The sequence below is a fragment of the Anomalospiza imberbis genome, chromosome 1, assembly GCF_031753505.1.
Source record: "Anomalospiza imberbis isolate Cuckoo-Finch-1a 21T00152 chromosome 1, ASM3175350v1, whole genome shotgun sequence".
Lineage (NCBI taxonomy): Eukaryota > Metazoa > Chordata > Aves > Passeriformes > Viduidae > Anomalospiza > Anomalospiza imberbis.
The window spans coordinates 145522448-145550329 of record NC_089681.1 but is presented as its reverse complement, the minus strand read 5'-3'; the positions used below and the strand labels follow the sequence as shown (position 1 = coordinate 145550329).

Here is a 27882-nt window from a genome sequence, read left to right as displayed (position 1 = left end):
GGGGGCGGCGCTGGCGGCGGCCGCTGCGGGCCCGCCCGCATGGAGCCCGCGCCGGGGGAGCCGGCGGCCGCCCGGATGGTGGCGTAGGGCCCGCACTGCCGGCCCCGCAGCATGGCGAGCTGCCTGCCGCCCTGCGTGATCGACGGCGGCACCGGGTGAGTGCGGGCAGGGGCCGCCGGTCCCCGTGCTGGGGACGGGGGGTGTCTTCGCGCCGCGCCCCTCCGCCGCCTCCCGCTGTCGGCGAGCGCTCCTCGCACGGGGCCGCGCTCCTGCCGTGTGTCCCGGTGGCCTCTCTGCTTGCTGAGGGTTTCTCTCCCCTCCGGCCTTCAGCGGGCCGGTGCCCATCGCTCTCGTCCTCCCCCCGCCCCTGCTGCCCTTGCATCCCGCCGGAGCGCGGAGCGGGACAGCCCCGCCGTGTGCCTGCCGTGCGTGTTCCTGTGTGCGCTCTTCGCCTCTCGGGACCCGTTTTCGTTTGTGGCCTCTGGCTGTGAAGTATTGCGTGATGCAAGTGCTAAAACTGGGGACGCTGGTTTCAGCAGGGGAGAGGAGGCAGGAGCCCGCGCTGAGCGGTCTAGAGGCGGTACCTGGGAAGGCTCACGGAGGTGCCCGAGCCGGGGGCAGTCCTGTCGGTGCGGTGCCTGGACACCGAGCCCGGCGAGCACAGCTCTCCGGCCCCCGGGCTCCTGCCCCCGGCCACTCTCGGTGCGAGCTCCTGCTCCTCTCCCCGTCTGAAACCAGCCGTCCCCAATTTTAGCATTTTCGGCTGAGGTGCGAGCGCGCTGCCTTGCTCCAGTGATGCGCTCGGTCATTGGGTCATCCCTTCAGCTTTCTCGGATCAGTGTGAGATTTATTCCGTACTTAACCAAACCACAAGTTTTGTAACTCAGGTCTTTGAGGGCAGGAGTGACTCTGAAATGCAGAGGCTGTGCTTGGGAGGCGTTTCAGGAGCGGGTCTGTCCTACCTCTCTGTGCTAGAGAAGACCCATTCAGCATCCAGTCCTGCTGTGCCGTAGGTGGGGGAGGTGTCAGAGGGAGCTGTAATTCAGCTGTAATACTGAATCTGTGGTGTGCTTCTGCTAATTAATACCTTTCCTTTGGCCCAGCAGTTACAGACAGCTCTGAGGAGAGGAAGTGAAGCACCGGTCCATGAGTAACTATTCATGCAGTAGCTTTACTTGTCAGACTCGGTCTCACTGACTGCATTAATTTAGCCTTTCCTCTGCAGGGAATTTGCAACACCATTTTAGTTTCTTTAATATTTGGAAAGTTATTTTGAAATTTCCTGAACTGAACAATCTTTAAAAAACCAAACCCCAAACTAATCCAACCAAATCAAGAAACCCTGGGTAACTGCAGGAAGCACTTTCCAGTCCTGTGGTGTCACATTGCCTTCTGAAAAAGTGTGTCACATTTTGAAATATGTCTATATTAAACTGTCATGAAAGTTTTAGAAATCTTTGCCTGTTTCTGCTTATACTTTAGCTTACCAGAAACCAGCTCCGTTCCCTCTGTGGGGAATACTGGAGTTCACAGCTGGATACTTTGGAAGTAGAATAGAGACCAGTTTCTACCTTGTATCTAATTCTGCTTGCTCTTTAGGTACTTCTTGGTAGTTTCCCAGGTTTCTTCTGTATATTTGCTGAAGATATTGTAAGCATCTGTTCTGCACAGATCTGTTGATATTACAGGATTACTACTTGATAGTTTAGAGAGAAATATGAGGTCTAGGTGGATCCTTTAAAAAGGGTACAGTAGAAACTTTAAAGGCCAGAAAATGCCTTAAATGCCAAAGCTGCTTTTTGCAGGAGACCCCCTTGGCTTTCAGTTTGTGGAGTAATTGCCAGTGTTACACTGGCAATAGATAATGCTGGCCAACAGTTACACAAAATAAATAAGGATAGGACATTGCTTATTGTGCCCTTTCAAAGAAATAATAATTGAAGCAGAATTTCTAAAATCTGTTTGGTGCTTGCATGGGTAAAGCTGATGGGTTTTGTAGGGGAGGGACATGTATATTGTTTTGTTTCAGGAAGGGTTTGGATAGTCCCTAAGTGATGCACATTTGTTTTTCAAGTGATCTTGATTCACAGGAGACAGCATGATATCTCTGCTGGTGGGACTTATGCTTGACTATGTTTTAGGGTACTCAAAAATGGAAGACTTTTCAGCAAAGAGACTACTGAATGTGAAATAAGTTCTCTTGCGGAATTCAGGATGGAACGAGTCTGAACAAAAGCAGCCAGAAGTAGCTTGACTCATTGATACGCAGTCTCTGGAATTTTCCTCTGTGTGGGCTGAAAACCTTCTTATTGTTAGAATGAATCTACTTTGTGTTACAAGCTTCAAACAATTCATTCAAATTATTCATGAAAGGGTTTTCAGATGAAAAATTGGGAAGAGCATAGAAGAAAGGGAAAGGTATATGCAGACATGCACTGTGGGACATTGTGTATATAAAATACACTTTTCTGCTTAAATCTCTGGTACTGAATGAGGTGTTCTGTCCAGCCACTAATCCATCTTTTTTTCATATAAGGGGTTTTAAGAAGTTTGTTAAAATAATGGTTTTGCTGTTGTTTTGTGCATAAGGAGGCTTGCTTAATTTACTGTAATTTGCAGCCACATGCCTCAGTCCTGTAAAATGCCAGAATTCTTCAAAAAAAAAGTAAGAAAAGGTATATAAAAATAGTTACAGACCTTCAGTGAGAAACATATTTTTATAGCAGGACAGGATACTGTTCCTTTAGTCTATTGGATGTAGATGACTTGAATTCCCTTTGCCATAAACTGTTCACTCTTTATTCACAAATCTTGCAGAAATAGTCAATAATTTGCTATACTCTTTTCCATTAGTATTTGCAAATGACTTGATGTTGTGCAGTTTTGATGCACTACATCTTGATTTCCTCTGCGTGAGATTCTCCTCGTGATCAGTTTACACATTGCTGTCACTCTTTTTGTGGAGAAGGGCATGCTATTTTTAGTTTCTTAGGACTACCAGGCCTTTTTGTGTTGCTGTTTTAAATAGCTTTAGACTTCATAACTACTTTTATTAATTGGCATTTAGCTGTGGGACATCAGAACAGTAGTAGGTGGGTGAGCAAAACAAAGGTGTCTTAAAATACCTCTCTTCAGTGTATTTGCAGATACTGAGGAGTGCTTCTGGTTTGGGTGTATTTTATTGAAGCCATTCCTTTTTAGTAAAGAAAAAGTACTTTGGTAAAGTCTTACAGATGAGTTTAGAGTTAAATACTTGATTTCTGGGAGAAGTGAGCTGGACTGCGTCTTAAAACTTGAAGCTTAAAGTGTTCTTTGATGATGTTGCTATTAAAGACAGCTGGAGCCTCAGAACATGCTATATTTCCCCTCTCTTACTATATTTCTGATGCCTAGTGAGTTGCTTTAGCCAAGTATTACCTCTGCTTTTCACATGTGAGACATGTGAACAGGCATTATTGTAATTGCTGTTCTGGGTCTAAGGAGCTTGAGTTAATTAACTGTTGTTTATAATCACAGGCTTCAGTCCTGCAAAGTGCTAGACTTTCTCAAGAAACCCAATGGCTCTACTGTACTCCTTATTCTTATAGGGGCTGCTGATGCTCTTGGGTAAATTGTGGAGACAAAATAGATATTTTTTTCTATTTGATATATTCTCCTTCATGTCTTCTTCATTCCCATCCCTTGATTTCAAAAGTGCTTTTCCAAATCTTCATCAAGAACTTGTGTTGCAAGTTCCTCAGACATTCTTGCAATAATGATAATAGAGTCTGCTATAGCAGCCTGGCATCACAGGTGTTCTGGCAGCAGTAGCCTGGTAATTCAGCCTCCTCGCTGTCAGGGAAAGTGTTCTATTTACAGAGGCTATTTGTTTGTTTACAGGACTTTTCAAAGCACTCTGCTATTTTTAATCAGGTCATATTTATCTTTTCAGAGGTTTTTTTGTGTGAATGTAACACATTGTTTTAAAGATGTGGACCAAAAAAGCAATCGAGAGTGATCAAATGGTCGCATTTGGGCTTTGCTTTTTTGCATACTTGTACAGAGAAGAATTGCATGTCTTGTGTTTTCAGATGGATAAAGCAACTGCTTGAGATGGTGATTTGTTCTCATGTTTTGGGAAGAATTTTCCTAAACATATCTCTTCTCTCTAAAGTGGTTAAGGGTGCAGCATCTGCTTCCAAGTGCAGTCCATTTGTATATCTTTGGAGTCCATTCTGGATGTAAGCTTTTCCATTTTGGTGGGACCTCAGAAGAGAACAGGGTTAGGATGACCAATCCTCATGCAAAAGTTTGTGAAACTAGTTTGTCACCTGGTCAAAACAGCATGGAAGAGACCAGACGATTTTTAGAACTTGCTTGTTTCAACAACATGTAATTTCCAGAGATTTGAAAAAGGAGTAGTCCTCCAAATCTCCTTGCATGAAATAGCCTTGGTCTATTGGATCAGTTTTCTGCTAATTTTTAGTGCAGTATCCTATATTTTGGCCTGTTTCCAGTAGGTTCCTATCTCACTGGCAACAAATTGCTGCTTTTAATGAAATAAAGTTGGAATACTGATTATCTACACATTCCGCTACAGCTGTCTCTGTAATTTTACAGATCACAAGATGTTGCATTACCATTAGTCTGCTAGGCTGTAACCCAGGAGAAAGAAAACTGTGTTTTAGATGCTTAAATATTCATTGGAGAAGGGACTGGAGACCAGGTACCCTCTGTAACTGTTGAAGTCCAGAGGCCTTTCCGGTCAGTGAATATTTAAATATCATGTAGGAAAGGGAACACTTTCTGTAGGAGGTGCTGGAAATGGGTCACCCAAACACTTTAATGTACCCTTGCGAGGTGGAATGAGTTTGGGTCCTGCTGGGCACAACAGAGATCTGGGACCAAGTCTGCCATGTCCTGAGGCTCCTGGGTAGCAAAGAGCTGCACAACTGCATATTCTATTTTCCTTTTCTTCCTGAGTGGTCTTGGGAGAAATTTGAGTTTCCCTTCCATTTGGTTTTGTCAAAAACACTTGAAACGTGGCTGCTTGTTCCAGTCTGTCTCTTGTTTGATCTTAAGTAGATTTTTTTTAACAGATTTTGTTTTTCTGCTTATTTGCTTCACAATTGAGCTGAGAATTTAGTTATTCTCTTAGTTTTAGTATTAGTCTTCCATGGATTAATGGCATGCAATAGAAATCTTTCCATATGGTACCTTCTGTGAGATTAATTCTTTGAAGAGAATTTTTTCATTATACTGACAAATAAACTTATTTGGTAGTATTTTCAGTAGGAGAATTAAGCCAGGTTAAAAACGAATCTGTAAAATACTGAGCTGTAGGGGTTTGGTAACTTTACAGATTACCCTGGTAGGGGGATCTGATCCATTCTGGACAGGGAAGGTAAAGCTCTTGCCGACTGGTAGCCCAAATTGACTTTTAGAGAGTGTTTTCTTTTTTTAATGCTGTGAGTGGGTGTGAGTTTAGCATGTATGTTGAGGGGGAAAAGATGGCAAACTGAACTCACCTCTTGGCCAGACTTTAGTTTAAGAAATGAGTTCTGGTTAGACTGCAGGAACCTTTTAATTTATTCATGCCCACAGATATATAAAAATTGCATGAAAAGTATATATATGTATTTACATGTATGTGTATGTAGATATTGTCTTTGGTTTTTGTCACTGAGGCTTGAAAGGCTTTTTTTTCATGATATTTCTGCCTAATTGTCATTTCTAAGTCTTTAAACTAGGTCTTTTAAACAAAAAAAAAAAAAATTCCTTGCTTTTCATTGTGTTCATTTAGTCATGATTCATTTCAGAGAGAGAAATAAGAGGAAGTCGCCTGTACTGGTCTTAAATCCCAGTGGAACTCCTGTTGTTGCTTGTTATGTTTTAACAATATTCCCTAGGTAGGCTTCATTTTAAAATGTGAAGAATCTATGCAATAATAATCATAAGAAGAATTTTTACTAGTAATGTCCTTCTTTACAGTCAGTCTGTTTTAACATCCTGATTATGTTTTTCTGAGAGCCACAGCAAGTGTGCATAAACAATTTGGATTAGACTGAAAGCATATGTCTATAATGATGATTAAAAACCCAACAAACCCTTGCCTGCAAAACACACTGCTTGTCTTTTTAGCCTTGGGGGGAATGGCTTTTTAACTATTGTTTGAAGTCTGTTGAAGCTACAGCTTTGAAGAGAAGTTGAAATATAAATATTTAAGTCCGAGGTCATTGATAATTCAATTTAGATTAATTCCTTTATCTAAGAAAACTCTGATCCTTAATGAGTATTTTTATACCAAATACTCTGTAAAGAGGAACATACTTTTCAAGCTGCTAATGAAGATGCAAACCTCTGCTTTGGCCATGGCATAATATTTTTTGCAAATATTGAGAGTAGGATGCAGACAAAGACTTTAAATTCACTTTAGGACCTAGACTGGGATTGGTGTCATTTAAGAATATCGTGGCTTTAGGTTTTTTGTGTAAAAATGATGTGAACAATGCTGATTCCCTCAAATCCTTCTGCTGCTGTACTCTGTTTCAAGCTAATGGCAGTATTCAAGAATGACATCAGTCTCTGCAAGCATTCAATCAATTTAGTTGGGTTGGTTTTTCTTTAAACATTCTTTCTGGTGTGGGCTTTGTTGTCATTGTGGTGGTTTTTTTTTTTTTTTTTTTTTTTTTTTTTTTTTTTTTTTTTTTTTTTTTTTCCCTAGACAATAGAGCTAGGAATTTTTCATAGTCTGGGATGTTAATTATTTCTAGTTGCTAAAGACCTGGAGTAGCTTGCAGTCACTAACACCTTTAGAAATTTTTAAGTTTTATGTGAAAATGTCTTTACTTTGTTTTTCTTCCCCCTTCTTTTTTCCTCTCAAACCTTTCATTGTTAAAATAGATCTTATATGTATATTGAAAGAAATGATCAATGCTTTGTACCATCTGCTGCCCATTTCCAAAGCATTTCATCAGTGCAGGCTTGCTTTGGTGTAGTATTTGTCTTTTACCACACACAGATAATATACCTGTGACAAAGTGGGTGGTTTGTTCAAGGCCTGAAAGGGAATTGTATCAGGATTGTAACAAGAGTTCTCTCCTATGGTTTATACTTGTGACACTGTATTATTTATTTTTTTCCCTGTATTTGAGAATATTAAACAAATATGTAAAGTCTAGGGCTCTCTTTGGTCATGGTAATTGAAGGGTAAAATCTGCATTGCCCTAATTTTTCCCAAAGGGTGCAATGTGACCTGCCTGTCCTTTGTCATAGCAGGTCAACAAGATGGAAAAAGCAAGAGCTGAGTTTTCAGACTTGGTAGTTCTGAGTAACACTAGCAAAATCTGGAAGCTGAAGTTGCCTGAAAAATAAATTAACACCTAAAGTATTTACCACTTTGAGTTTTCTTTCCAGCAGGATGATACTTGAAAGCATAACCCAGAAAATGTGGATGTGGTGTGTGATGCATGTTTCACCTTAACTTTAAGAAGTGGAGTGAATTGAAAGTATTTTTTCTTCATGTTTTTGCATCTTAAGTGTATCTAATGACCTGGGGATCTTTTTTTTTTTTTTTTTTTTTCTGTTTCCCCAGGTATACAAAGCTTGGCTATGCAGGAAATACAGAACCTCAGTTCATTATCCCATCATGTGAGTTGATTTCTTTTGTCCCTCCAAATTGTAACATACACTGCTGTCACAGAGCCCTTTCAGGATTAAATGATGTGCTTCCAACTCCCAACTCAGCCATGGTAGTCCCGTGTCCATCTGGGAAGTGATATTCACATGTTAGCATCTTTGGCTGGAGTGTAGCTAAACAGAGATCCTTGTCTGCAATTAGCTAGGACTGTTGCTCATTAAACCAGCTCTTGGTTGCTATGACAAAGATGAAGAGAACTCCAGTCCAATTTCCTTTTTATCTCCATTATTTTTTGGCCAGGACTCTTGAGTAGACAGAATGCAATTTACCTCCTGTCTACCTGACACCATGGTTACAGCCTGGATAATCTGGGGGAAGGCTCCCAATCAAATTAAGTACTAAAGTGCAGGTGGTGTCTGCCTTATTTACATTGTCTGGGACTGTAGACAGTTTAATATTCAAAAAAGTTGTTCCTATTAGAAAATGTTCCTTTTGGGTGTGTGTTTACCAATTAAAATGTTCCTGCACATTTAACATGCTTTTGTTGAACAGATTTACTCTTTAATTTTTTGTGTTTGTTAAACTTGTTTAAAATGTTATACTTTTCTGGTGTTCTTGATTTTAATTGACATCTTAAAAGTTTTTCTGAAATGCTGTGTATGTGTGTATATATATATATAAATAGTAGTACTATGTATTTACATCTATAATGGCATCTGTTACTTTCATTTACATTAAACACTGCTTTTTACTTTTTGTAAACTTTGCCAATTAACTACTTATTAATGCATCTAGACTACCTTGTAGCTACTCATGGGAGAAAGTATAAAGATAAGGAAATTATAAAGGTAATTGATGGCCAAAGAAGTGAAGAGGACACATGTTCTTCACCAGGTGTAGCTGCAGTACTGCTTACAGTCTCACTATTTTAAGTATTGTAAAATTTGAAACCTAAACCAGTGGTAAAGATTTAAATGTCTTGTGTTAAAGAAGTGGGATAGCAGGGATTTCCTGTGAATTTGCTATAAATCCTCTTTTATACAACTATAAACCTGTTGGGGGGTAGATGCTTTTCCAAAAGAATTGTTTGCCTGTGAGTAATTTTTTGGTGCTAGTAGTATTTGGTGTGTTTGTGGATGATGCCTGCCTACTCTGCATTTTCTGCTATATGTTATTTAGACCCTGATTTATGACCTATTAAAAGAAAATATAAACAAGGTTACATTTTAGCAGTACTCATTCCATTTTTATTTTTAGCTTGCCCCAGATTTGATTTTTGCTGTCTCATCTTCTTGCCTACAGCAGTCATCATCTAATAATTTTAGTGATAGTTGAAGGCTGTTAATGGGAAGCATAAGTGTCTCCAGAGATTTCTCTGTAGCCCTGAAAATTGATTTGTCTCCTTCTTCTTTCTCACCAACCAGGAAAATGACTCCAAGACTTATTTTTGAATACACAGTTTATTTTCTTCTCCTGTGCTCTTCCTCTTTATTCTAGAGTTGGAACTCAGAAAATCATGTTGCTTAATAGAATGCTGCACTTGTACAGGTTTAGTGACTGCTGTAGTCTGTAACAAAAGGCATTTTCAGTATTTTCTGTGAATTACTATGTACAATAATGAGGGATGAGTGACCAGAATCCTACAGGATGCAGTGAGAATGAACTTGGCTCTATTGGTTTGTCAGTAGATCACTTACATAATTGCTACTTTTTATATCCCAATTTTTATTTCTGGAAAAGAATCTTTAAGTAAATAAACATTCATCACTTGGTATTTAGCTGTTTTCATTTTGTTTTGATTTGTTTTTTGGGTTTATTTTAAGGTATTGCAATCCGAGAGTCAGCCAAAGTGGGGGACCAGGCTCAGAGGAGGGTAATGAAAGGTGTTGATGATCTGGACTTTTTCATAGGAGATGAAGCCATAGATAAACCTACCTATGCTACAAAGGTGAGCATTCAGGAGACTTTGACAGCCTTTCCCAAGTCTCAAATTTGTATGATAAAATGTTCTAAGACTTCTGAATAGCCATTCAAAACATGTTTGCATTTTTTGTAAAGTATTTTTATTGCTTTTAAAAAACTTCATGATTTGGTTCATGGCTTTACCCTTTTTAGATATCTGTTTTACTGGTGCTGTCTTGTGTGGTTGGTGTTTGTGTAAATATTCATTGATACAGTGCAGCTGTTCAGTTTTCAAAATTCTGAGCTATTAAAATAGTCATATACACTGAATATTTAAATTCTTGCTAAAAGTGTGCCCTTTTAACATGGCATACAAACTGGGAAATGTTGGATACTTTTGCTTCAGGGAAAGTCACAATTGTTTTGTGAAAGGCTGTCTTCAATGCAGCTTTTCTGTGAATCATATTTTCCATAGCCTAGTAAAGGACTTCTTGTACTTAAAAAGCGTTACTGGCTTATGAACTCTGTGGAAAAAAATCATATTTTATACATCCTTCTGTGTTACTTAAATGTCAGCTGTGTTCTTAACATTGAACAAAATGTAAACACCATCCCTGCCAGAAATTTTAGGTGAAAAATATATAGCCTATATGGTCTTTATTTCTTTTTATAATATGGAAAGGCGTATTGAAGCCAAGTACAATTATCAACTTTTTAAGTGATAAAATTTATACAAAAAGAGGTTAAAACACAGTTCTGCAACAGACTTAACAGGAATAGAGTCTGGATTCTGGCTGCTAGTCTTGAAGGTAGAATTGGGCTTGGAAATACCTGGGAGCAGGAGGTAACTTTGAATTGTGCCTCTGAATTAAAGTCAGGATGGGTTTGGTGAGATGCCTGGGAGATGAGGGGTCAGACTGTTCCTGTTGCTGGGTTTCTTCGTCCTGGCATGATCCAGTGCTGACAAGTTTTGCTGTTGCAGTGGCCTATCCGACATGGAATTGTTGAAGACTGGGACCTCATGGAGAGGTTCATGGAGCAAGTCATTTTTAAGTACCTTCGAGCTGAGCCTGAGGATCACTATTTTTTAATGGTGAGTTAATGAGGCCTGGTAAGGAAATCATTTTGTAAGAGGAAAATCAAATACCATTCCAAGCACAAGTAGTTCTGCTGGAGGATTTTTCTCTGTATGTCTTATTTCTCTAGCAATGACAGGGTTTGGGTTGGGAGGAGAAAACTAATCTTTAAAGTTGCATTATAACTATATACTGTTAATTTTGTGAGGCAGGCTACTGCAGGTCAGCTATTGCTTTTGAAAATCTTCAAACACTGTTTAAATTCTACTTGAAATTTTTTATTTTGAGTGCACTGAGGATTTTAAAAGTTTGATTACCAAAAGTTTGGTACCAAACTAATCAAGGCAGGATCCTATCGAGGTGCTTTTTCAGAACTCTTTGTTTTTGCAGACAGAACCTCCACTGAACACACCAGAAAACAGAGAATACCTTGCAGAAATCATGTTTGAATCATTTAACATCCCAGGACTTTACATTGCTGTGCAGGTGAACAAAGTGAATGCATTGTTCTAAAGCAGAAAACAACTGCAGTGTTTTGGTCTTTCGTAGGCACATGTGTAAAATGTTTGAAACAGTACTTTTTGAGAGTGTAAATTAGAGCACACTGCCTGCTTCTAAATATAAACTCTGTGTGCTGCAGGCAGTGTTGGCCTTAGCTGCCTCCTGGACGTCACGGCAGGTTGGGGAGCGGACTCTGACTGGGATTGTCATCGACAGTGGTGACGGAGTGACCCACGTGATCCCCGTGGTAAGGAGCAGGATGCCCTTTAAAATCAGCACTGCTTTGGACAGGGCTTGTTTACTATAAATTTAAATTGACGCGCCGAATGAAACTTTATTTTAAAATTTTTTGTCTTGCCTGGGACTTTTTTCCTTGCAAAAGTATGCATTCCATTATGTAGTAACTTAGCTTGAAGACCACAGGAAAGTCACGGTAAGGAACCATCAATCCAGCTTTTAAAAGGCTATTTCTAGGTGTAAAAACTTACCTTCTGTTACTGTGATGCCTCAGTTCTCTTCTCTCTGTAAAATCGATGATTATCATGGGTTTATGTCTGTCTCCCACATGCCAAAACTGTCTGAAAAGAAATATCCTAACTTTTTTGACACCCTGCATTCTGACTTTAATATATCTGTTAATGTGTGCTTTTATATGATTTGTTGTATTTTATTGTTTCCACTCTGCTTATGTGGAAACAACTACAAATTTCTATAAGTACCTGTTCTTATACATGATCAATCTCATCAGTTTAGTTATGTGAGGATGTTAAAATACGGGGTTATCTGTGCATACTGACATCCATTGATGTCATTTTGTGTATTTTTGAACCATACTGTGTCCTTGAATGATCAGGTATATTAGAAATGAAAATTATATTCTCTTTAACTTCATCTTGCATTTTGGTGTTAACTTGATCTTCTCAGTGTTTTGTCATATGGGCAGTGCTGAGAACAAACAGCATTTACTGCATGCAACTCTGAAAAGTGTAAAACAAAGCAAGGGAAGAAATAATGTGGCTCAGCAATATCAGTGTTTTCAGTAAATGCATCCTAAAAAAATTCAGCAAGTAGATTTCTTGGTTTTGTTGTGCTTATTGTAAGATCCTACTTCTGTTTGAGTTTTCTATTCCTATGTGATTTTTCTTGTCTGAGAAATTTAATTTTATGCTTTTTTCTATTAATTTTTCAGTCTCAAACAGAACACAGGTAGTTTATTTATGTTACGTTGCTTTGCTGATGATGCCATAAAGGAACCATCAGATCTGACTAATATGTACAGATCTGACTGATATGTTCATAACTTGTGTATCTATTAGATAGTCAATATCTGTTTATATGTGGTAATCAAGATCTTTAAATAAAAGTGATACCCACCTTGCAGTGGGGTGAACATTTTTAGAGTGACTTTACAGTTTCAAGATTTTACTTTTAATAGAAAATAAGAGTATTATAAAACAGAATGTTAATAATTGATACACAGTACGTTTTCCCCTTAAATATGTCTTTTCCTCTCCTCCTACATAGGCAGAAGGCTATGTAATTGGAAGTTGCATCAAACATATTCCTATTGCAGGTAGAGATATTACTTACTTTATTCAACAGCTTCTAAGGGAAAGGGAGGTAGGAATTCCTCCTGAACAATCTCTGGAGACAGCAAAAGCCATAAAGGTACATCCTCCTTTATCTTTTAATAAATACATAGTAAATCTCCTTGAGCTAATGTTTTGGCTCTAGCAAGTTGCCAGTGGCTCTCTTAAAAATGCAGATGTAGGTAGTGTATTATAATTACACCAACTTCTGGTGGTTTATCCAATCAAGTGTGGGGGAAGGAGAAAGAGGAAGAAAATATTGCATGCTAGGCTGTTTGGAGTGAGTATGTTCCACAGATTAAATCAGCATTTCAACGTTGGAGTTGTTTAAAATTTGCTTTGTAATAGAAGTTAAAAAAAAAAAGAAAAAGTAGGGTGATTGTGTAGGCCTGCTCTTGCAGTGAAAGCTTGCCCTTAAATTCTTTATAGTCACAGACCTGCTGTTGGGGATGTTTTCATTTTGAGAGAGGCAAATGTAGCTGAGTCAGCGTGTGCAGCCCTTTGGAAGCAAATGGGCCTCGCGCCTTGTGGGGCCGAGGCTTCAGTAGTGATTTGGGTGGGAAAGTCCCTTGAACAGCTCCACCTGTAAAAATGCTCACATTTTTCTTTTCTGATTGTGTTGCACTTTAGTTCACTGATGTACTAATGATTTCAGCTATTTTTAATGCCTGGTGTTTCTCAACAGGAGAAATACTGTTACATTTGCCCCGACATAGTGAAGGAATTTGCCAAGTACGACGCGGACTCTCGCAGGTGGATCAAGCAGTACACGGGCATCAACGCCATCAACAAAACCAAGTTTGTTATAGATGTTGGTTACGAGAGGTTCCTCGGGCCAGAAATCTTCTTCCATCCCGAGGTAGGAGCAGGGAATAGCTGTGCTCAGTTGTGCCATTCCCGGTGCCTGGGCGCCATCCCGTGGCAGTGAGGGGCCAGTGAGTCCCCTGAACACGAGCCAGGTGCACTCACAGGTAACGTCAGCACAGCAGAAAAGTGGTTTTGGGATGTCCAGTCTAAAGTTTAAAACATCTTCTTCTGTTCCTGTTTCAATCTGAACTTGAGAAGTAATTGTTTGATTTCACAGTTTTTGTATAGCATTTTCCTCTTTCTTTCAGCAGTATTTTAAACAAGTCTGCCTTTATACTTTGTATGCTGTCAATCCCTTTGGGCACTACTAAGCATGGCCTTGATTATGTTCTAAATATTGTTTGCAGACTTTTGATACTGAGTCAGTTTGTAAGGTATGGATGATAAATTTATCCTTGAAGGAAGTCTATTCTTCTAATCTCTCTTGGGGTGGTCACAAGTAGTATGTACAATTCTGGGAAAGACACTGTACCTCATCTCTCTGATTTTTGGTAATTCAGTTTGAATGAGTTTCAGGATATTGTTGAGAGGAAGGAGTCAAGTTTTAATACAGGTCCTCACCATTCCTGCACACTTAGTTGAATGTATTCAGTCACCCATAGTCTGTAATACTGTTAAAATTTTTTATGAAAGTCCACATCAACACTGGTGAAGCTTCCCTTTTTCTACCCTCCTCCTTGGAAGAATATTAAAAAGCTTCTCTCTGCCACCTTTTGTCTGAATTCCAGCTTTAATCTACTGTGGTCAGTTTGTTGCCATCTGATCTTCTGCCAGTATTAAATCTCTGGACTAAATAGTTTTTCTTCCCTGCTGTTTACCAATGTGATTTAACAGAGAAGCACTGAATCCTGTGTCTGACATAATTTCAAGAGTTTCTCTTTCCATACTCTCTAAAAAGACTGTTGGGAATAGGATAAAGGACCAATTTCCATTTTTTCCATTTCTTGGTAGTTTCTTGACTCTGTATTGAAAAAAACACCCAAACCTGAACTGACTTCCTAGACAAGAAAAACATAATAGATGATGTGTACTGCATCCAAAGAGAATTTCTTGTGTTTCATTAACTCCTCACTTGAAGGTGTAGCAGCTTAGCTAGGTAAAAGCTGCTTTTGGTAAAGCTGTGTTGTAATCTTTTCTTATTTTCAGTTTACAGAATTTGTTCTGAAGTCTTTAATACTCCAGAAGTTAGGTCCTGGGGTTTGTGGCTATCCAGATTATTTCTCTACTTTTTAAATCAGAGATTTTATTTGCTGTTCTCCAACCATATTGTATTGGCTGGCAGACTGCAATTTTGCATTCATTTCTGTTGTCCCTCTTCTGGGATGGTGTTATACCCTACCTCTCATTTCTACTCATTCCTTTTCCCCTGCTGTTTTATCAATACCTTTATGAAGAGCTCAGGAGTTTTCAGGCTCTAGTTCATTTAGATGAAAACTTGGCGTGCAGCAGCTTCTCTTTTGGTTTATGTGGCTTCATTTTTTTTGCTTCTTGCATGGTTAATTCTTACTGTAGAAGTTAGTTTGAATTCTTGGGAAGTGCCCCCATCATTCTTAGGGCTTCTGAGCTACAAGCCAACTTCCTTTGCTAATTTTCTGTCAGTTCAGCGTAGACTTGTTATGCTTGACTGTTGTTACTTGTTCATCCATGTAGATACCTCATCTTGTGGGAGTGTAAATCCCATGTATTTCTACACAAAAGCTTATAATATACCTAGAATAATATATTACTATAGATTGGTAATTAATTTAATTTTTTAGAGTTTACCCTCTGAAAGGAAAAAAAACCCCATGGGCTATTACCAGTTATTTTCTTTAAAGCTTATGTTAAGATTTAAGTAAAAAAATTCCACTAGATTGTTTTCTAGCATTAGCAACTCTTAACTCTCTAGTTTTATAAATGCAGAAATGTACATTAAGCACTGTATTCATGTTTGCATTGATGGGGGCTTTCACTCAAAACATTAGACTATTTATACTTTTTTGAATGGTAGCTACTTCCTGGGCTTGGGGAAAAAAAAAATCCAACTTTTTGGTGGGAATTTAACTGAAGTATTTTGGTAGTATTAAAATCTTTTTGCAGGGAAACATTCTGATTTGCACACTGGTGTTTTTAATCTCACTTGAAAGGAAGGGCAGGACCACAGCGAGCGGTAACAGTGTGTTTAATATTGCAGGAAAACTCAAACTCATCTTGCAGGCAATAAAAGTGCATAGTGCATAAATTGTAAATAGTGAATTTCTGACCAAGGAAGAGAATCTGAGTTTCTTAGCAGAAAAAAGAAATTCTCATTTCCCTAGCAGAGAAGTGTTTGTTTTAATGTAGAATAAATGATGAGCAAGACCTGAAACTCCAACTTGTCCCCTATTACAAAATCTCTCCACAGTTCTATTTATTTCTTTTTTTTATTTCTCTGTTCTATGGAGGAAAAACCTCATGCCTGTTCTGTTGCATTTCAGTTTGCTAACCCTGATTTCATGGAATCCATTTCGGATGTAGTGGATGAGGTCATACAGAACTGTCCCATTGATGTCCGGCGGCCGTTATACAAGGTATGGCCTTTCTCTTGTAAGCTCCATGTCATTTATTTCAGGATTAAATACCAGCATCATGATCAGAAGCATGTGCATGGCTACCACTTCCTCCACGATGAGAAATGTGAACTTTGGATAGAAATTAAACAAAGTGCCACTTCTGAATGCCACTAGATATTTGCTGCTCTTTAGTTTTGAAAGAAAAGTTTCTGTAAAGGCTCAATACGTAGGTAAGTATTGTCCCTGAGGAGCTGTGGCAGAGGGATGTTATTTGTATCTGACATTTGTAATGTGAGTCTGACATGTAATGTGCATGAAGGACTTTTGGTTTTGCCCATTTTAAGGGTTATACTGTGGTCTTACCCCTCTCACTACTCTCCTTCCCCTGCTTTATTAAGTAGTGGTTTACAATATTTTTTTCCATAGTCTTGTCTTGTACCTGCCCTTTGCAGTTTAGTCAGTACTGCATCACTTACAAAGTACATGAAAGCTGAAAATATTTAAGGAGAGAACAATTAGGCCAGCTTAGACCTGCTTAAATCCAGGGTGTAGTCCAGAGAGTACTTTCAGTTCCTGATTGTTTAAGGAGTGAAAAGTAAGCTACGGACATGCATAGTCCATGGCAAGCTTTTTCTGTATTGGCAGCACATCCCACATCTCATGGTTCCCTTTTTCTGCTTTTGCAGGAGCAGTACAATTTTGGAAATAACAGCAGAAAGCTATAGCACACAGAGATTTGTCTGCTCATGTAAAAGGTGGTAGTGTTCCTCACCTGGTAGAATGAACATTAAGTTCCAACTAAGTCATGTCTCAGGATATATTTGCAACTATTAAAATTTTATAGTCTCTTCTCCTTGCCTGGTAAACACTCTCTGTAACCTAGAATGAGATGTAGCACTCCAGAGCAGATCTGTGGGACAGGATAAAAGGGGAGATTGAACTATTTAACAGATTAATATGTCAGTTCTGCAGTAGATGTCTTCAAAGACTTCAAGCTTAGGTAGCAGCAGGGTTTAGGAGCCCCTTAGTGTGAGGTTGTGCTTAGGGGTCTCTGCTTTTTTTCTGAAAGACCAAAGCTTCCTCGGAGCAAAAGATTCTTTGCTTGGTAGGGTAGGGTTTGGAACTGATTAGAAAGTGGTGTTTAAAATTTGAGGTTTAGTTTCTTCTGCCTCATCATAATCAGTAGACAAATAACTTTCCCTTGGCTTGCCACTGATTGAGACTTTGTTTTTCCTTTTTCTGTTTTTCATTATACATGATTAATTAAAATAATGTTTCACAATTACCTGTGGAATGTACTGAGACATGTCAGTTATTAATGGTAATAATTGCTATCTTCTTTAAGCAAGGTCACTTCAAAGGGATGAGCATCTCTTGTTCTCATTGTTTAAAACAGTCTATGGATGCAGAAATACTCCACTCATACTTTCTCTCTGAGGTTTATCAGTTTCACTTGCCCATGGTGCTGAGTGGTGGCAAGCCAAGGGCCTGTGCTTTGGAGCCGAGTTTCCATCAAATGTGTTTGGATTCTTCCTCAGAGTTCCTGCAGAAAATACCTAACAGTACCCTTATTGCAGGTTTTATGTGGTATGTAGCCTTTGAATCATTGTTCCACAACCCATCTTTTGATGTCCTATGGTATTTCTGAGTTTTACTGCCAGTATCCCTGTTTCCTAATCTGATCAACATCTCTCTCACAAGGCTGGTTATCTTACCTCATGTTGATGTTTGGACAAGTAGAACCTTGATAAGATTTCTTTAGCCAGATCTGTGACGAGCCAGCCTAAAGGGAAGAAAGCATCTAAGATTTGTAAAGGCTCATTGGTCAAAAGAAATTACAAAAGTCAGAGAGTCTGAAAGTTTTATTAATAAATTACATATTTGGCAAGGAAATTGGTCTGTTAGTCCCTGACCTACTATCAGCAGTAGGTTTTGGGTAAAGGGGTAGGGTGAAAGGGAAGAGAGGAATTAAAGAGGGAGAGATGAATTAAAAAAAGAAAGAGAGAAAAAGGGAGCACCAGTCCTGGTTTCAGTGTTGATCCAACTGCATCAGTCTGGCCAGTGACATGTCCAGGGTCCTGGGGGCACCCCCTTGGCTTGGGGTGGGGGTACCTTTTTATGGAGAGGTTTCTCTGCTCCAAATACAGGTTTCTTGCTTTCCAAGTAAATTAGTTACCATGTGCAGTCTGTTCTATCAGGCCTTTCTGGAAATGGGTTGGAGGGCTTTGGGGGCTTTTGGTGGTAGTAATCCCACCCTGTAGTCCATGCCAACTTCCTCCACTCATTCCTTGTACTGTGTTGTGGTTTGTTCTCCTAGACAAATGCTCTACGTGTGCCTGGCCCCTCTTCTCCAGCCAAATCCTGTTCTTCCTCACAGTGTATTAATACCAATAGTCCCTGGTTATTAGCAGCAATTCTTGTCTGCTGTTACCAACAGTCCTTGGTTGGCTCCACAACCATTTAGTTATTGGTGTTTGTGACATACATATGAGCCCCTTATTTCTGGGAATTGAATTCCACTTTGGACAGGTGTTTACAGGACCAGTAGAGAGTGGGCTTTAATCACAGTACTTTCCCATCCTGGCCACAGTTTGAGTTGGTAAGTTTCTTTGAAAGTTCAATAACAGAAATATTATTTCACTTGAGTTGTTATTTGGGCAAGAAGAAAGTTTCCAAGGCTGTTTGCTAAAAGACAGGTGCTCACTTAACACCTGTTAATTCTGGGAACAGACAGTATTTCTGTTAAGCTCAAGAAGAGCTTTGTCCAAATGCAGTTTGTCAGGGCTGAGGCCTAATGAGCATTTCTCAGATCCCACTGGGGCCTGGAATGGGGGAGATGCACCCCTGGAAATCCACCCCATAACTGAAGTCAGCTTCTCTGTGCCTCCACAAGATCGCGTAACCTGCAGCTGTTCAATACCAAGCACAAACATCCTTTCAAACATGATGAAGCCTTTTTTAATTGTATAATGATTGCCAGCAATGCACTCTCTAATTCCCATGATTACATCATCTTAATATGATTGCTTGGAAAAACTGATTTGTATTCTCTAACACAGAGTTGAGAGTTCTGAATTGCTTGGGATAAATTGCTTTCTGCTCAAACAGGAAAAGACAGGTATGGGTTTGAAACCAGGGGATATGCACTGAAATTTGAAGAAATGAGGTGGGTTTTGGTGGGTTTATTTTTTTTGTTGTTGTTGTTTTGCAAACCCAAAGCTTCAGAAAGCAAAATGAAATTTAAAATGAGTGCTCAAATGAAATGGGAAATGACAGAGGAGATAATTTTTGGATCTTACCATATGGATGAAACAATTTGGCATCCTGACTATGTTGATCATTCCCGTGTGTTGAATTCTACTGAAAAATGACCTATCCTGCATGCAGCTAAAAATCCTGCATTTGTGGGACTCAATGAGACATTCCATCACCCTTAGTGTTTTCTGGGAAGAATGGTGTATAGTTCATCTAGTTCTATTTCTTTTTTTTGAGAATTTCTTAGCTTCCTTTTTTCTTAAAATATTGTTCCACAACATTTCCTTGTACTTACCTCGTAATTATATGAATACATAGTATAACTGATATCTCAGAAATGGAGAGAAATTACAGAGAGAATGCAGTAGCATGATGGGGGCTGTGGTCTGCACAAAAATGAGACCCTTCCCCAGCTTTCAGGTTCCTGTGAGCGCACCAGTAAACTCTGTATAACTACTGCACACCCAGCTTGGATCAGTGCTGAACATCTGCTCCTGTGGTACAGCCACAGCAGATGCTGGTGTGGAATGTTTTCAGCACTAGTTGGTATTTAAAGGTCTCTTTTCATCCTGAAAGTGCTCTGAAACTTGTCCTAACATTTGTCAGTTAGGACATGAGTTTTTGGCACTTAGTGTCAAAAAACGGTCTCCTCCTGAGTGTAGTTATAATAACTTCAGAGGTGGACAAAGGGCTTTGAAAAGTTTTAAAAACTGCTTGCTATCCTAATAAAGAGTATTTTTTGTTAGCAGGTTCAGAAATGATCACTTCTATTCCACACTCTACGTGATCTTTCTTTGTCCTTATCCAGAGTCTCTCCCCAGGTTCTTCCAGAGTTTAATGAGAACAATATTGACAGTTCTGAGGTCCTTGCCTTCTCCCAGTACAAAGAATAGAAGTGTAGGGTCACTGACTGTCCCAGCAATTGATTTCTTTCAACTTTTCTCTGCTGTATTTTTTAGCACAAATACCTGAAAGAAAGAATATAAGATAAATGACATCTGAAGCCTGGTAAATTCTGTCAGAAATCTCTCTGAAAGGTCCTAGCCAAGCATGCTTAAGCATTCCTGATTCAGATCATGCTGAATGAAATGACAACATCCTTGACCTCAAACTTCTAAGCCAACTTCTCAAGTTGAAAATTCTGCATGAGGTGGGGGACTGTAGGATATTGGTAAATGTGGTGTTTTACTGGAGATGAATTATCCAGGTTTTCTGTGAAAACACAGGTGCATGGAGAGAAGATTTTGACAAATGGGCTCTTTTCCTTAGAGAAGGTGACTTCTTAGCTGGGTGTGCAGCTGTTGTGGACTCAGATTAGTCTCTCTCTCAAAATGAAAAGTGAAATAGTAAAGTCAAAAAGTGAAAAAGTAAAGCTTGTTACTACATTTAAGACTTGTGCTATGCTTGTAGTGTTAGTGTTCACTGAGCAAGTTAAACTCACAAGAGCCCGTGCTCAAACACTGGAAAGGTCCTGGGTGCAGGGGCTGACAGGGTGGTAAAAAACCCCTGACATCACTTCTGACTTCAGCTGCTGGTAAACAGAAACACCTGGTGTGAGAGCAGCTCCAGCTGCACAGCGTGGAGGGTAGATGGCACTGTAGGACTGGCTTTGCTGATCTGTGCTCCAGCACCACAGGAATTCCCTGTTACTGACCCAGAGCAGAGTGGGGAGGCTCTGGATTGAGGGAAGGGTGGAGAGACTGCCAGGCCATGGCATCTGCTGAGGCCATGGCATCTGCTGGCACCATGGCAGGACATGGGAGAGGAACAGCATTCCTGCTGAATACTGTGTATTCAGTATCCTGTAGTATTCCTGTGGTATTTTAATGAAAGCCCCAAGAGATTGACTCTGTCATTGTAACACGGGAGGACTGAGGAGAAGCCCTGCTTATTCCTATCACAGCTGTAAATAAATTAGTAAGATTATTCCTGCTGTTTGGTTTAACAATTGCTCAGTGCATCTGCAAGATTTTCTGGTTCCTTTATGTATGCGGCGTATTAATGCAGAATGGCACCACCATAAGTCGTGCTGAAATCTCTTGCTGTGACTTGAAATGTGAAATGAACGTTCAATTCATGATTTTAAGGAAAAAGAAATTTCTTTATTATTAGAAGTAATTGTATTTTTAAAATAGTGTTTCTCACAATAAATTTACTTCTTTGTGCTATATTTATTGTTTGGTATGAACAATATTTATCCTTATACTTTCTATACTGTGTTGGCAAATAGTGCCCTTTTTTAACCAAATTAACAGAGACATGTAGCTTAATTGATTCACTTGCTAATGAAGTGCTTGGCTTCAGCTTATGAACCTTCCTGGTTTTCCCCCTAATAATTTTTATTAACAGTCATATATTGATCTCATTACATGTCTCTGGTGGTCTGGTCACGTCATGTTAGCTTTAATTTAGGCTGTCAGCTGGAAAGAAGGGAAAATGGGAATGTGTTGTTCTTACTTGCCAGAAAAGCAGGGGATGCTTTTCAGTTTGGTGCTGCAAAGTCTGATGTGTCCAGCTGAGAGTGTGCTCACACCACAGTGCAGTGTGAAGATGCACAAACCAGTTCAGCACCTTGTGTTTGGTAGTGCTGAGTTCTTCAGGAGCTAATTTCACTCTTTGGAATTTTTATGTGAGCTTGATTTAGTCAGAGATATATGTTGCAGGAGCTGGGTTGCTTTGTTGGGTAATTTCATATCTCTGCAGTGTTACAGTGTACAGGCATAATACTAGAAATGGTACAAGGAGAAACTCAGTAGATTTCATAAGAGAAGCAAAAGGTGCAGATGAGAAGGGAGAAATTTCTTGCCAGCCCTCTTAAGTGATCTTGATGGTCTTACAGGTCTTTTCCACCCTGAATGATTCTGTGACTGGTGTCCACTCCCTGGTCTCCTTCCAGAAATAGCCTACTTCCATTTATTTGCTTGTTGTGGCTAACTTTTTCAGGTGTGTGGAAGGGCTTTGTCCATCTCTGCTAAGGGAACACGTTCTTTCAAAACAACTTAAATGTTCAGCCAGTGAGCTATAAAAGTGAAAACCAGCTGGAGGTTCTTTCCATCAGCAGGTATGATAAGTGGTGTTAGCTTGAGAAACATGTGGGTGGCTTGGAGCTGTTAGACCAGCTGAAGTATGTTTGAGCAGAGTAAGATCAGAAGAAGTCTTCTTTAAAGGAATCAGCTGGAAACAGATACTTAAAGCCTGACTTCTTTGATGTCTTTCTCTGGGAGGCCAGAGGAATCTCTGACAGGCTGAAAACCCAAACACCACTAGTAAGCTTGCTCCACAGATGTATTTAGCATGCTTTATTTTTATGGTTTTTAAGTAGTTATTGGGATTACTCAGATTTATTCTAGAGAAGATATTTGAGAGGTCAGGGTGGAGGGAGGTGTGTGATGCCCCCTTGGTTGTTTTTTGGACTTTGTTTTTTTTAATCTGACCATCTTTTCTCACCTTCATTGTGTCCTTTGTAAGTGGTGAGTGTGGTGTTTGAGGGGTTTGGAATGGATATGGATTCTGCTTTCATTGTAAGTGGGGATTACCTGGCTTCTGACCTGACTTGCTGAGTTGAGAACTTGTTGAAGGCTGTGTGACAAGTCTTCTACTAAGGAGCATGGATTTGGTCTGGCACTGACAATAGTGCAGGGAGCAGGGGAACCGTAGCTGTATAATTAAACATCTTCTAAATGCAGTTGGTGTCACCTCGTTACTTCTATCCAGAATTTTGCTTAGCCTGGCTGGTCCAGATATGTGATGATGAGGTGACTCATCTTTTCAACATTTGTACCTTGGTGCTTCTGTTCTCCTTGGGCAGTGTTATTGTTGAACTGATTTTGATGTGTAAAGTACTTGAATAATCATAATTTGAAGAATATGTAACTTCTTAGCCTCTAACCCTGGAATGATAACTAGGTGAAAAGATCCTCCCAGTGATGCTGCTGACTCTGTAGTTACATGAATTGGTCTTGGATGTATTCGAAAAATTATTCTTGGGTTTATTCTGGAATCTATTTTTAGTAGTAGCATTGTCCACTTTATGGAGTATGCTTGAAATTTAATTTGCTTTGAATAAAATTATTGCTTTCACATTCTTTGCCAACTTCATTATCTCCAGGTAATATTTTCTGATGACATCTTTTTAATTGCTATTTCATCACTCAGGTTGGTTGTTGTCTTTTTTTGCCCATTAGCAATTTCCTTTTCCTGAGTGGAGTGCATGACCACTTTGCAGGAGAAGAGATGTTCTTGTGTATGGGGAGAGTAGGGGGAATCCTCTCTCCTGCTTTAACTTTAAAATCAGCTGTGATTTCTGGCTCCTTTCCTCTTTTCTGTCCTCCTCTTTTCCTTTTGGAAATGTTTCAGTAATGTTACTGGGACTTGTGCTTCTTTTCTTTAAAGCACACCTGCCTTGTTATGCATTCTTTTATACTGTAGAAAATCTGAAGCTGTGAAGAAATGAGTTTTTCCTACTGTAATGGTTTTTATGATGTACAGGGATTTTTTTTTTTCTCATGAAAAACAAACAGCTTCTTCTCACTTTACAAGGTACAAACAAGATTTCCCTTATTATCTGTGGCTTAAAATCCAAGCACTTCTGCACACTGCAAGTGTGAACACTTACTGTGCATGTCTTTGAGTCTTCAGATCCATGGGCAGGCTGAAAACAGTGGGTCAGGGATTCTTTCATTATGTGCACAGTCTTGGTCTGCAATGTCAAAAAACGTTACTGAGAGATAATCTTTGGACCTGTGTACAATGAACTCCTGATCCTAGTTCCTTGTGGACCTGTGCTAAAGGCATGTGAGTGGTTTTAGCACTGTGCAAAGGCACATGTGCTGTTTTGTCATGTTGAGTTCTTTTTTCTGATCGTGAAATGCATTTTTGCTGCCACCGATGTTATGTTCTAGGGGTCCTGTTTTGAATCCCCCCCCCTTTGAAATTACTTCTGTGTTAGTTTGGGATGTTGCAATGTTATCAGAATTAGGGATGGGAAATTCTAAAATGTCTGTTTAGAATCCAAGAATAAGGCCAGGTTGGGAGGTATTTGGTTCTGCTCTGAAAACTGAGTAATACCAGACTAGCAAGGGAAGAGGCATCATATCTTCCTTTGTGCTGCAGTTCTCTGTGAGGGTGTGGTGCCTTTTTGAAGAGCTCTGGAAATTAAAAAAAAAAAAAAGAAAACAGAGTTTCTTGATAATTTTGTAGCATTTGTAGCTATGTAATATGATGAGACTTGAGCCTTACTTAATGTCAGGGCTAAAACTGCTTGCTGTGAACATCCCTAGAGAAACTTCTTGATGTAGCGTCTTATTTCTGCTGCTTTGTGTATGAAGAGTACTAGCTCATGGTTTTAATGGACTCCTCCTTTGTAATAACTCATTCTACATAAATGTATTTAAGGGAGAAAAGTAGGGGAACCATGAACTTCCTGTGATTTGGGGGGTGCTGAAAGTGTTCTACCTGCCTTGTCAGCTTCCTAATGATGCTGAAATTCAAATAGTCACCTCTGCAGTGTTGGCTGTTGGAAAACTTGCTTGAAGATGGATTTACAGCATGCGTCTTTAATTTCTGCCCAGAATGTGGTCCTCTCAGGAGGATCCACGATGTTCAGGGACTTTGGACGACGACTGCAAAGGGATTTGAAGAGAGTGGTGGATGCGAGACTGCGGCTCAGCGAGGAGCTCAGTGGTGGTCGGATAAAAGTGAGTGTGTGTTTCAAGTGCATTTATTGCATGACTAATGACAGAAATCAAGTTGAAATTTTTCACCTCGCTAGTGAAAATGGGCAGTAATGTCAGAAGGATATGTTTACATGTTGTTAAAAGCACTGGTAGCCTTGCAGTGTATGACATCTTTATAGGAATCTTAAAATTACCGTGAGCAGTTCTGGTTTTCATTCTAGGAGAAGTGTGAGCAGTAGGCAAGAGGGATTTAACTTCGTGTCCTTCATCATAGTTATCATGAAGAGTTTTATGACTTAGTCTCCTAGGGGGAGCATATCTGAGTAATAAGTGATGTGAATGGAGGGTTGAAGGTGCCTGGGTCTGACCATGTTAAGTTTGAAAATCAGCTAAATATGAACTGTTTTTCTTAGCCCAAACCAGTGGAAGTTCAAGTGATAACACATCACATGCAGCGTTATGCAGTTTGGTTTGGAGGTTCCATGCTGGCTTCAACAGTAAGTCTTCATCAGAGTTCATCTTAATTTTTATTGCATGTTGAATTCTGGGTGTATTTGGTCTGAGTACTAAATTCTAAGCTTTTTCATTGTGATAACCTAAACTGCGTCACATTCTGGAATCCTTACCCAAGTTTTATCTCAGTAAAATTTGTACAGGGCAAATGGGACCTTTGCTTAAGTAAGGATATCATGAGTTGACATAATTCTAAAGTAGTTTTGATATGATAGTTCCAATATAGTACCTTTATTCTTTAAATCAGCACTAGAGATTAGTTAGGACTTCTGCAATATAGAATCCAAATCAATGGTCTTAAATGCAAAAGCAAAGCAAGTACAGGAAAATGGGAGTAATTAATGTCTGCCAAGTGGGATTTTTTACTGCTGTGTTTAAAAGCAGTCTTATTACCAGACAAACTTCTCTTGATTAGTTGATCTCATTTTATTCTATTTCAAAATATAATACAGTGTCATAAAGCTGCTGTCTACAGAAATGCCAAGATGTTATTTATTTGTTGGGTTTTTTTTACCTATGTTCTTATGCTTTTGGGGGGGATTTGTTTTATATTTTTATAGCCAGAGTTCTTCCAAGTATGTCACACCAAGAAGGACTATGAAGAGTATGGCCCTAGTATTTGTCGTCATAATCCCGTTTTTGGAGTCATGTCATAATGCTCATCCAGTGGAAATAAGACCTCTGATAACGTGCTGGTGAGGAAGCTCATGCAGTGCAGAGGAAGGCAGCAGATACTGTAAATACTGAAGCAAGATGTGGTTAACTCTGAGGCATTTGGATCACCATTGTGCACTAAAGCACAGCTTTCAGCCCCAAGTCATTTCAGTACGAGCCATTTCTCTGCTGACTACTCAGAGCCTTTCCTTCTTTCTTCTTAAATGTGAGGTAATTGAAAATAGGTAAGTCTCAGTTTAGGAGATTGTGCAAATACTACTGAAACTGAATCTAGAAGAATAAGAGGCAGTGTTTTACTGCTTGTGGAAAGATCTAAACCTTTCCCACTTGTGCCCTGAGTTTGCAATCAAACCTTTAGCAATGGAGCACTAAATACCACATTGCCTTTAGAGGAGTTGGAAGAGATACAGGTACCTACCCAAATGGAATAGATTGCAGGATTGGGACAGTACTTTGTAAATGTAGGTTTTCATATCATTTTGTTTTTTTTGATATTGCTAGGGTGAGTTGATGACTAGTTCTAAGCATGAACAGCTGTCAATGTCATGGAATGGTGTTACGCATTTCCAGGTGTGAGGCATGTATTGGAGTAGTGCTGGTATATTTTTTGGGGAAAAAAATAAGCCATGTATGATAGAAATGGATCTGTTCATGTTTGGATGATACAAAGTGATTTACAGTATTGTACGAAGTTTATTATAGCCACTGTTCCTTTGTTTTGAATTTTCTGAAACTGTTTTTTAGGAGATGATGTTTTGTTTTGCTGTTGGTGAGTGGTGGATGACACATGGGCCTTGCACCAGTGAAATAAAAGCTGTTAACATCTTTATGAATGTTTGTGGTAGTCCTGATTTACTCCCCCACTTCATCTCATGATGTTGGCTTTGCACTTGTGTGTCAGTCTGTGTGGGATCTCATACACTGCATATAAAGGGGCCTCTGGAGATTTCTGATCCAGACTCTTGTTTAGTGCAGGGCACACTTCAAAATCCTCTCTGTTTGCTCAGGGCCAGTCAAGTTTTTGTGAATGGAGGTTCCTGAGCACCTGGGCAAGCTGTTCCAGGGCTTAACAACTCTGTTCTTGTGTTATGGACAGAGCTTTTTTTCTTCCGTGGTTTAAATCTAATAGAGTAGGAAATCCTGCTTGCCCTGTCCTTGCTGGTATTTATCCTATCTCTGTCAGCAGAGTTTTTATACAGTTTGTGTAGCCCAATAAGAATTTTGTGAGACAAATCATTTTGATTTTAGCTTGCATGGAGGGATTGAGACCAAGCAATTACTTCTTCAGCACAAGTTAGAAATTAAACAAAATACAACTGCAGGACTCAACCCTGCTTCTGAATACTTCTGAACTTAAAGCTCAGCACTCAGGGGAAAAACATTGAAGCATAATTTGCTCAATCCTCTCACTAAGAAAGAAGTGAATATTCTATTACAATGTGTACTGTTTCAGTTTGTTCCAGTGTCACATCAGCTTGTCTGTGTTTAAATCTACATTTCAAATTTGTCACTGCACTGCTGCCTACTTAGGATTTTGGCCTGTATGGCAGAATCCAGAGCCATGAGCACAGCATGGCTGAAGTCAGGCTTCAGAGGAAGAGTTACACATTTCATGCACTGAGAAAGTGGCTGCTGAGGCACCAGCACATTCACATGGTGCTACACAATAGAGCATGCTTG

General features: G+C 39.5%; 1 protein-coding gene across 2 annotated transcripts; it reads left to right on the top strand.

Annotated features, from left to right (window-relative positions):
* Window positions 1-27031, top strand: ACTR3B (actin related protein 3B). 2 transcript variants are annotated; one of them, XM_068174904.1, is made up of 12 exons: window positions 1-155; window positions 7574-7629; window positions 9442-9566; window positions 10503-10613; window positions 10987-11082; window positions 11237-11344; window positions 12622-12765; window positions 13372-13545; window positions 16010-16102; window positions 24910-25035; window positions 25428-25511; window positions 26092-27031. In XM_068174904.1, exons 1-12 carry the CDS (start codon window positions 112-114, stop codon window positions 26224-26226), a joined length of 1296 nt encoding a protein of 431 aa, XP_068031005.1. In that variant the 5' UTR covers window positions 1-111; the 3' UTR covers window positions 26227-27031. The 2 variants fall into 2 exon arrangements, with proteins under 2 accessions (XP_068031005.1, XP_068030996.1); XM_068174895.1 differs by having other exon boundaries at window positions 26088-27031.
* Window positions 27032-27882: the final 851 nt, after the last annotated feature.